General features: G+C 35.4%; 1 protein-coding gene across 2 annotated transcripts; it reads left to right on the top strand.

Annotated features, from left to right (window-relative positions):
* Positions 1-620: 620 nt before the first annotated feature.
* Positions 621-10,749, top strand: LOC143863896 (anthranilate synthase beta subunit 2, chloroplastic-like). Of its 2 annotated transcripts, XM_077374675.1 has the most exons (10): positions 621-807; positions 868-981; positions 1,083-1,249; positions 3,024-3,094; positions 3,278-3,315; positions 3,399-3,509; positions 3,698-3,797; positions 4,458-4,593; positions 10,175-10,214; positions 10,530-10,749. In XM_077374675.1, the coding sequence occupies exons 1-10, from the start codon at positions 687-689 to the stop codon at positions 10,559-10,561; spliced, it is 930 nt and encodes a 309-aa protein (XP_077230790.1). In that variant the 5' UTR covers positions 621-686; the 3' UTR covers positions 10,562-10,749. The 2 variants fall into 2 exon arrangements, with proteins under 2 accessions (XP_077230790.1, XP_077230789.1); XM_077374674.1 differs by lacking the exon at positions 10,530-10,749 and having other exon boundaries at positions 622-807; positions 10,175-10,509.

Genomic DNA, 10,749 nt, shown 5'->3' with positions numbered 1-10,749 from the left:
TCGGTTCGGTTTGGTTCACAGTTTATCCGGTACAAATCCAAATCAAGTAGTTAAATACGTTTATCTATAAAAAAAATAAAAAAAAAAAGGTTTATCTATCCAAATCAACCATCAACGGTGTGCAATGAGACCGGCATGCTCTCTCTCTCTCAACAAAAAATGAAGAGACCCCTCCCTCTCTAACCCTAATCGAGGGCCTTATAAAGGGGATGATATATTCACCCCCCTTTTTCTTCTCTTGGACATCCTCTCTAAGTATTTAGGACTATTCTTTTTACTCTTCTAAGGGGTGGTCTAAGGTGAAGGGGTGAATGTATTCTTTACTTTTGAATACAGGAAATTGATATAGACACACCTCCCTTGTTTAAATCACCCATCTTCTCTTTGCGAATAAAATAAATCACCTTAGATTTGATAAGGACACAAAATCAATTCGTCTTTTCCTTTTCCTCCATTTCTCAGTTCGGTTCGATAAAATTCTAAAACTGTGACCGAACTAATGCCAAGAAAAACCAAACCAAACCCAACCGAAAGGCCCGGTTCGGTTCGGCTTATCAGTTTGGCCGGTTTTTTGTGCAGCCCTATTTATCACACCAACCAGAGGAGGCAGATTTGTATATGGGAAACTCTGCGCGGACTTCAAAGCGGTCCTTCTTCGGTAATTTATTAAAAGAAGTGGGCCCCACATGAGTATCTCTCAGATTCTCAATCCCGTGACAAGAAAAAATCATGCGAATCTGATAAAATGCCCAAATTGGATTCTGAGTACCTTTCTCGAAATCTCCGGAAGAAAATGGAGAGAAAGAGGTGTTTCCTAACCCTAATTTTTTCTCTTCCATATTTGATATTTCATTCTCCTTTCTCCAGTCTCTTTCATGGCGACTTCACTCTCTCTCACCACCTTCTTCCAACCAAAACCCTCCATCGTTTCAGAAACCCTAGCAAGTCCTCTACTTTTTTCTACAATCTCTACTCAGTCAAGTAAGAAGGATCACATATATGTCTTCAAAACACACTGATCTGTTTGATTCTATTTGAATTTTCTAAGAATTTGTAAAATGTCTATATCTCTCTTGATTTAGAAATTCTTCAAGGAGTCTCGTCAGTTCGCAAGGAAGGTTTTTTCTTTCCGAAAGCATCGGCCGTTGCAGGATTAGATAGGGTTACAGATCCAGTTAGAGATGTGAAGAAGGGAAATCCGATTATTGTTATTGATAACTATGACAGTTTCACTTACAATCTTTGCCAGGTGCGGATTTTCTGATTTTCTCTGATCAATTTCACATATTGAATTTGACGTGAGATTTATTAGGTTTTGCCTTTGTTAATTTCTATTGCATCTGAATCATTTCTATTTCTAAAGAGCAATGACACGATTGCCAACTTTCAAAATATGTGAAATTCTATGTTTTTAACAAACCTTACTGTTTCAGATTGCGCGATAGAGCATGCTGCTAGATGCTTGATCTTGTTAAATGTCGCACTTGTCACTAGGTGTTTGATCATGTTAAATCATTGTGGATGTTTGTCTTGGTTATGTGATGGTTTCTAGGTGATTATTTGTACCTATTCTGATATTTCCTCAAGTTTTATCGAGGATTGTCATAGTTTTCATGGACTTTTATAAACAGCCATAATTTTAACAGGATTTATATGGACTTCATAGACTTCCACGAAGTACTTCCACTTTTGTGAGGACCAAAGTCCATACTGAAACCTGCATTTAAAACTTCGTTCTCGTAAGAAGACCTGGCGATGACATCAACCAGGCACCCTGTAACCTATCAGGGCACTTTACCTTTTTTCGGCACACTGACTGTATTTTATCTGCTACCCGTGAGTTGCTTTTTCCTCCAATATCTTTCCTTGATCCTTTTTATTTATTTTGAAATGAACCCAAATTTCTTTAAACAAGGATAATATAGAATATGATTTGGTAGGGTCCAAAACATGTAAGATTTCAAATCTGGCTAGTAATTCTGGAGCAATGATATCAGTTTTAGGTTTTGCCTCTGGACCTTCTTTATGAGTATGCGTGATTTGATTGACCCACTGGGATGAGAGGATACAATCAATTTTAGTCCAAACCCAAGGGTTCATGGGTTATTCCAGAGAACTCTTAGGATCACATCAAATTCCTGCCGTTTCAGGAGTTAGCCACCAGGAACGATGTGATTGCTTCTTCAACCAGTGGATCATGTTGAGCAAACCCCTCTGTCGTAAGAATACGAGTTGCAACCTCCTTGAGAATCTTGATCGCTAACCTTAGAGCAAATTCTTTAAGGCTCATGTGAGAAGCAAGCTTTTTGACATTCTTGACAAGCCGGGCATAATTGACATTTGCGTATCAGTTTGAGGGGAAAGTTGAGGCTTATTCAATATTGTGATTCTCGTAATTCTCATAACTCATAAGTGATATTTTGTCCCATCCATTTGATGGTTACAAGGGGTTTTTTAATCACTTGTACAACTGAATGAGAATCCTGAGCTTCTGTCTTAATGAATGTGGGAAATGGGCAGCCTTTATTATGTGATGCACTGTTCCAGGTGTAAAATAGTATATCCTCCATGGTTTCCACTTCTGTTTCTATTTAGGTTCTGTTGAATTTACAATTTTCTACGGGCCCTATTTAAGTTGTTAGCTATCAGAAAATATTCCATCTTATTTCTTAATTTTCTTGGGACCTTTTTTTTTTGTCTCCGGCAAAGAACAGCCAGCTTTATTTGAAGTAATGATAATCGGATGGCAGACATTCCAAGGTAATACTTGGAGTGAGTAATGAATGTCTCCTCTGAAATTTTCTAATAGAAACGAGAATGACATGGTTTTTCTTTTATGCTTGTCTAGAGCTTGATAGCTGCTTTGATGAAAATATTCGTGCTTAGAAAATAGCAAACAAGCTAACTGTAGCACAGTGATGGTTAGGTGGTACTTGATAGTAAGTGTATGCTTTCCATTAGATCAATTATGTCCTAGAATTAGAAACGAGTTTTTCTCATTGTAACTCTCTCTGATGTTGAAGTATGTGGGAGAGCTTGGTGCTAACTTTGAGGTATATCGGAACGATGAGCTCTCAGTGGAGGAAATAAAAAAGTATGCATTCTTATTCTCATCAATAATGTGTTTTTGGCCATTCCATAAATATTGTGTGCCCTTTCCAAATATAATTTAGATTTTTCTTTGTGTCATGCAATAGGGTACTTTTTACAGCATTGGAGGTGTTTATTAGAGTTACATTATCATGTAAATTAATTTCTTATGCTGTTCTGTTTCTAGGAAAAGACCGAGAGGAATAATTATTTCCCCAGGGCCAGGTGAGAGTTTTTTCTGCACCCAGTGATTACTTTTTTGTATAAATCATCATAACTATTGACTGTCATGCGCCTCATGTTTCTAGGCACACCCCAAGATTCAGGGATATCATTACAAACTGTTTTGGAGCTTGGCCCTGTTATACCTTTATTTGGTGTTTGTATGGGCTTACAATGCATTGGGGAGGCCTTTGGGGGTAAGTCATGGCTTCAATTGTAAGACCTGCTCCCATTTCTTGGTTGTAACCTCAACCAGACCTTTATGAAAGCCTAGCCACAGTGTGGTTGCTTCTGGGCGTGCGTAGTGATAAAATACTTTCATAAGTATAGGTATTTGTATTAAATGGAGATAATTTTGGTAATTATGTGCCTTATTGGTTCACAGGAAAGATTGTGCGTTCTCCTTTTGGTGTTATGCATGGAAAAAGTTCTCCTGTTTTTTATGATGAAAAGGGGGAAGATGGCTTGTTTTCAAGTTTACCAAAGTATGACTTTATTCCTTTATCTATTTATGGTTTAACAACATTTTGCATAGTATGCTTATGTGATACTTAATGCCAAGCTCCTGTCCTTTATGATTAGCTATGTAATCTATTCTTTCCCATCGCTTCATGATTACCTCTTGCCTTAACCCTTACATCATCAGAAGTTGACTGTTCTTTGAGTACCAGATTACCATCTGTTTTCTTATAAAGTTCCTGTAATTTGGGAACTTCTCAGAACTTATATTGTGAAGAAAGCGAACTAGTTGAGAGACCAACCCTAGACAAGCTGATGTTTGTAGTTTATTTTGTGAGAGCAAGAAAATACTTAGACGCTACAGTGGCATACTGCCAATAATAGAAACATAAAATCATATGACTATTAATCATATCAGACTCCCAGAATCTGTAATACATTCCTTCTTTTGTACATACAGTTTGTTTAGCCATTCTTGAATTATTTGGTCGACTTTTCGAACTTCTTTTTCTTTTCGTTCATTCAACATCCTCTCAGTGCATGGATGGAATGATTTGTCACTAGGAACACTATCATTTCTCCAACCCTAAGTACCTTTCATATGGTTGTATTCTGTTTGCATCAAAAGTTTACATATTAGCCTGATAGTACTAACATGTCTCACCATGTCTGTCATTGTGTTTCAGCCCTTTCAGTGCTGGTAGATATCACAGCCTTGTGATTGAAAATGATAGTTTTCCTATTGATTCACTTGAGATTACAGCATGGACAGAAGATGGGTTGATTATGGCTGCTCGTCACAAAAAATACAGGCATATCCAGGTGTGGTTTCTTCTTCTTTTACTATTTTTTTCTGGTTACATCTGCAGCCTTCCATTTGCCCAACTCTTTACTGTAGTTTCCAGGTGTTAATACGCACCACTGGTACATTAAGGAAAATGTTTTCTGGCATGGCCTAGTTTTCCATTTTTGGCTGAATTTATCTTCATCACTGGTATGTGACTGTTTACAGTATTGGTACATGATTAGGTACATTATGGGTATTTTACTATATATGGTATCTGTACCTAATTCTAAATAAAAAGGAAACATAGGATAGCTAAAAAACAACAATTTTAGTCTCCTGCTTGTATTTTTATTCTTTCTTCCTTCTTTGTTTTGCCAAACCTCCTCGGTCTTGTATTGCTTTTTTTTTTTTGGCTGGTTAATGAATTACCATTATAAAAAAAAATTTAGTCTTGAATTTCTTTAAAAAATCATACAAACAAAATCCTAAACTCAGTCGATCTTTTAAATTTAAAATTTTGTTCAAATAGTTTAGTTTTAAATATTAGTCAAAACTCAAAATAATATAAAATAACTAAGGATTTGCTAGGGTCCATCATAAAAGGCATTTTGTGGAACGTCTGTTGCAAGAGAGAGCCTCCACATAGGCTCATTTTCCAACCGATTTTATCATTATTCAAGAGGTGGCAGCTCTCTCATGCAACAGACGTTCTGCGAAATGCCTTTTGCGATGTCCATCGCAAAAGGCATTTCGCGAGGCATTTCGCAGAACGTCTGTTGCATGAGAGAGCCGCCACATAGGCTCACTTTCCAACAGATTTTGTCATTATGCATGAGATGGCTTCTCTCTCACGCAACAGACGTCGGGAAATGCCTTTTGCGATGGACCCTAGCAAATCCCAAATAACTAGTAGAACAATCTTGTGGTTCTTTAAAAATAGTAAGTCAATGTTAAATAAAAAATAAAATATATTCTTAAAGTTCTTTTGAAAAATAAAGAACGTAGGTTATGGGCATTAGGACTAATTTATGAAGAAAATGACATGTTTAGGAACTCCTAATATTTAGATACATAATATGAAAATATTTTATAAAATGTTATTACAGTATATCAATATTCATGAAACAAAAAAAGAGTGTCCTTGGCAACAATCTAAAAAACAGAGTTAGAGAGAGGGGGAGGGTATACCTTATTTTCTTTTTCTTTTCTTGATTTTTTTATATTTGTCATCATCGCCTGAGAACCTAAGGCCCTGTTCGTTTAAGATTATGTCAACCGATTGTGGGTTCCAAACCGATTATTGGACCCAAAATTAAACGCAATTTTGAGTCCAATAATCGGTTTGGCACTCACAATCGGTTTTCGTAATCTTAAATGAACAGGGCCTACAGAAAAAAAAAAAAAACTTAAATTAGCAAAAGGAGCCTGGAAATTAAAAGAAAAAAAAATTGACAGAGTATACGTCTATTTTCTTTTTATTTTTTTTTGTCGTCAAGGAAAAATAACTACACTTAGAAAGAAAAGGCCTATAAAATTGGAAGAACTATTATAGTATTAAGTATTAACACAATACATCTTATGGTTGAAATAATCCTTCACTCACTGCAAATGTGTATGGTTGATTGAAATTAAAATCCTAATTGAGAAGAGAGACGATGGGTGAGGGTGTGATGTTGGGAGAGGGTGTGATGTTTTAACATAGAGAAGAGATAGGGTTTAAAGAAGTGAGAGAATTAAGTCCTAGATATCTTGGTGGGTGAGTAATAGTCAGATGGGGGCGGGTGTTGTGTGTGTGTGTGTGTGTGTGAGAGAGAGAGAGAGAGAGAGAGAGAGAGAGAGAGTTTGCAAATTTGTTTGAAGTGGCTACGGTCAGTCCTACTAACGAAACTAAAACTTAGGCTTTCTATCGTGCATACCTTTTTTCCTGAATTTCTTTCTTATCTCATCCCGAGAGATCTGAAAGAACTCTCTATGACTGTTCGGCCGAGTACTTTCAAATGTGAAGGGGAGTAGCGCAACAAAAGCTAGGACGGGCGGCTTCTCTTTATAGAATAGGTTATATATGCTCTACAATTACATCTTTTTGTGTGCAAAACTCGTTTGCTTCGTGAATATTGATGACCAAGCATGTCCATCTTTGCCATAAATTGCAATATGTAAATCTTAGATGTGGAACTGTATCTTTACAAGTGGATCCTTGGTGCCCACATTTATGTCTGCATCAGTAGTCTCTCAGTGTGTTTTGTTTACTTGAGCCTTATTATTGGCATCAAAGGAAATTTCTGAGGCAGACTTAACTTTACCAACATTGAATTGTGATGTGCAAATTCCGCTAAGAATATATGTTGATGCTTTTCCTTTTAGTTTCGCTATGGATAAATGGACCCTTTATTCCTATATTCTATGGAATTTAGTGCAGATCAGATAGTATATCTTTTCGTTTGGAATTATTTTTAGACATAAAATCATGCTTGGTATGGATCCTTTGAATATCCAAATGGAAAACATCAAAATTTCGAATATTCGAAATAGAAAGTGACTTTTGGATAGTCGAAATAAACTAAATTGTATTTTGATTTGTTTCATCAATTCCTTCTTTATTTGTTTCATTATTGCAAATATATTTATCGTTAAGATTTTTTTGTTGATTCAAGGAAAAGTTGTGCATTGATCCTAGGAATGTTAATGGCACATAGAAAGATATTTGTCTATGTTCTTTCAATGAAATATTTTATAAAATATTGCGATTTACGTATTAATCGGGCACTTCTTTTTTTATCTCTGCCAAATATGTTTATGTGATCCCGATCTTTCATCATCAAAACTTGTCTTGTTAGGACTAATATATATATATATATATGAGCTTAGTGTTTCTAGTCGGTAGAGCAGATAGCGTTATCTACTCCACCCTTCTTAAGGGCCGTCGGATTATAAGAAGGGTGATCCCAACCGTTGAAGAATAAATATACAAAACCTCCCTCTCTCTACGCACGGTGGGTTTTCCGACAAAACAAGGTTTTTGTTCTCCCTCTCTCTACGCACGGTGGGAGTTCCGACGCCTCCCTCTTCTCTCCCTCGCTGGGTTTTCCGACGGCTACCTCTTCAACACCTTGCTGGAGATCACGCACGCTCTTCTCTCCCTCGAGGTATGCTTTGGATCACCACTTTTCTTCTCCGTTGGGTTTTTTTTATTTTTAACCCAACAGAAACCCATTTCTGTTGGGTTTTTTTTTAATTTTTAAACATCTTTGGGAGGCAGAAACCCATTTCAAGTGTTGGTGAGCTATATATATTCTGTTGGGTTAAAAACTTTCCATTTTTTTTAAAAATGAAACCCATTTCAAGTTTCTGTTGGGTTTCTGTTGAAATGGGTTTCTATTGGGTTAAAAATAGAAACCCATTTTTAAAAAAATCGGTTTTTTTTTTTAAATGGGTTCTACCGACTAAAAACTTTCCATTTTTTTTTTAAAATGAAACCCATTTCAAGTTTCTGTTGAAATGGGTTTCTATTAGGTTAAAAATAGAAACCCATTTTAAAAAAAATCGGTTTTTTTTTAAATGGGTTTTTTTTATATACCCAAAAAAATAGAAACCCATTTTAAAAAAAAATATTTTAAAAAAAAATGGTTTTTTTTTTTAATGGGTTTTTTTGATATACCCAAAAAAAAATGGGTTTTTTTTAACCCAACAGAAACCCATTTTTGTTAACCCAACAGAAACCCATTTCAACTTTCTATTGGGTTAGAAATAGAAACCCATTTTTTTTTAAACAGAATCCCATTTCAACTTTCAAGTTTATGCATAAACAGAAACCCATTTCTGTTGGGTTTTTTTTTAATTTTTTTTTAATTTAATCACCCAACAGAAATGGGTTTTTTTTTTTTTTTTCATTTATCATCGGCCAACAGAGCTGTGGGTTTTCGAACAAAGAAAACCCAGATCGTTTATCATCGGCCAACTGAAAACACTGGCTTTTCTTTGTTTGAAAACCCACAGCTCTGTTGGCCGATGATAAATGAAAAAAAAACCCATTTCTGTTGGGTGAAGATAAATTTAAAAAAAAAAACCCATTTCTGGATGATAAACGATTTGGGTTTTCTTTGTTCGAAAACCCACAGCTCTGTTGGCCGATGATAAATGAAAAAAAAACCCATTTCTGTTGGGTGAAGATAAATTAAAAAAAAAAACCCATTTATGTTGGGTGCAGATAAATTAAAAAAAAAACCCATTTTTGTTGGGTGATGATAAATTAAAAAAAGAAACCCAACAAAAATGTGCTTCTGTTGGGTTAAAAATAAATGAGGAAAGTGTTTATGTTGGGTTAAAAAAAATGGGTTTCTGTTGGGTTAAAAAAAATGGGTTTCTGTTTATGCATAAACTTGAAAGTTGAAATGGGTTTCTGTTTAAAAAAAAATGGGTTTCTATTTTTAACCCAATAGAAAGTTGAAATGGGTTTCTGTTGAGTTAACAAAAATGTGGGTTAAAAAAAACCCATTTTTTTTTAAATGGGTTTCTATTTTTTTGGGTATATAAAAAAAACCCATTTAAAAAAAAAAACCGATTTTTTTAAAATGGGTTTCTATTTTTAACCCAATAGAAACCCATTTCAACAGAAACCCAACAAAAACTTGAAATGGGTTTCATTTTTAAAAAAATGGAAAGTTATTAGTCGGTAGAACCCATTTAAAAAAAAAAACCGATATTTTTTGAAATGGGTTTTTATTTTTAACCCAATAGAAACCCATTTCAACAGAAACCCAACAGAAACTTGAAATGGGTTTCATTTAAAAAAAAAATGGAAAGTTTTTAACCCAACAGAAAATATATAGCTCACCAACACTTGAAATGGGTTTCTGCCTCCCAAAGATGTTTAAAAATTAAAAAAAAACCCAACAGAAACCCAACAGAAACTGTTGGGTTAAAAATTAAAAAAAAACCCAACGGAGAAGAAAAGTGGTGATCCAAAGCATGCCTCGAGGGAGAGAAGAGCGTGCGTGATCTCCAGCAAGGTGTTGAAGAGGTAGCCGTTTGAAAACCCAGCGAGGGAGAGAAGAGGGAGGCGTCGGAACTCCCACCGTGCGTAGAGAGAGGGAGAACAGAAACCTTGTTTTGTCGGAAAACCCACTGTGTGTAGAGAGAGGGAGGTTTTGTATATTTATTCTTCAACGGTTGGGATCACCCTTCTTATAATCCGACGGCCCTTAAGAAGGGTGGAGTAGATAACGCTATCTGCTCTACCGACTAGAAACACTAAGCTCTATATATATACTCGGCCAATAGAAATCGATATGGGAGATTGAGAGGGGGATAGAAACATAAAAAAAGAAAAGAAATAGCAGTAATAAACATGACAAAAAATAAATTAACAAAGGAAGAAAAGAAAACAAACCAGGAATGTTGGATTACTAAATTAATTTTTAACACTACTGAACCTCTTCTTTCCTGGTTAGTTACCCCAAATCTAACTGTTAGCATTGGCCTTGATTCTTATCACCTACATATTTGTACTTTCAAGTTGTGTTGATTATTCACCAGTCTTTTGGATGTTGTGGATTGTTGGTCAATCATGTCGTTTTGCCTTGTCAACTGGTCCTGATTGCCATTTTTGAATTGCAGGGTGTTCAGTTCCATCCTGAAAGCATTATGACAACTGAAGGTAAAAAGATTGTCTTCAACTTTATCAACCTAATTGAAAATTTTGAGGCAGAATCTCAGTAATCCGAAAGTTGGATACCAAAAAGTATTATTTCGAGAAATCTCATATAATCTATACATCATGCCGTGACATATCTATTGTAGTTTGTAGCAAAAGATTGAATTCAAAGTTAATTCATTTTACTGTTTGTCTGCTTTGTGAAACATGGGTTGATTGTCAACATATACAACTTTTTACATATCATGACTAAGTTGCTACCATTCAAAATAATAATAAGAATATTAAGTTGCCTTTATCCTTTATTGTGTTATTCAGCATGGAACTATGGAAGTGTATATCCCTGTTGACATAAGCCAGAATACAATTCAGAACCTTTGGTCATCAAACATGGAAGCAAAAGCCCTATGCCAGCGTATGGTTTAAACCCCAGGTCTCCTTGTTTCATAGCAACATCTCTGTGCTACTTAATCTACAAGTAGATTTGGATTGTTTTAACCCTTGATCTTTTCAATGGATAACTCTAACTTCTACTGTC

Source organism: Tasmannia lanceolata, unplaced genomic scaffold, assembly GCF_043159265.1.
Source record: "Tasmannia lanceolata isolate RefF3 unplaced genomic scaffold, GAP_Taslan_0.1 ptg000044l, whole genome shotgun sequence".
Taxonomy (NCBI): domain Eukaryota; kingdom Viridiplantae; phylum Streptophyta; class Magnoliopsida; order Canellales; family Winteraceae; genus Tasmannia; species Tasmannia lanceolata.
This window is presented reverse-complemented; position numbering and strand designations above follow the sequence as displayed.

Bases quoted from the DNA above. Each gene is read 5' to 3' on its own strand.
- LOC143863896 (XM_077374674.1), top strand. From the start codon at position 687: ATGAGTATCTCTCAGATTCTCAATCCCGTGACAAGAAAAAATCATGCG. The intron at 982-1,082 runs GTAAGAAGGATC...CTCTTGATTTAG, and splicing joins TACAATCTCTACTCAGTCAA to AAATTCTTCAAGGAGTCTCG. The intron at 3,798-4,457 runs GTATGACTTTAT...ATTGTGTTTCAG, and splicing joins TTGTTTTCAAGTTTACCAAA to CCCTTTCAGTGCTGGTAGAT.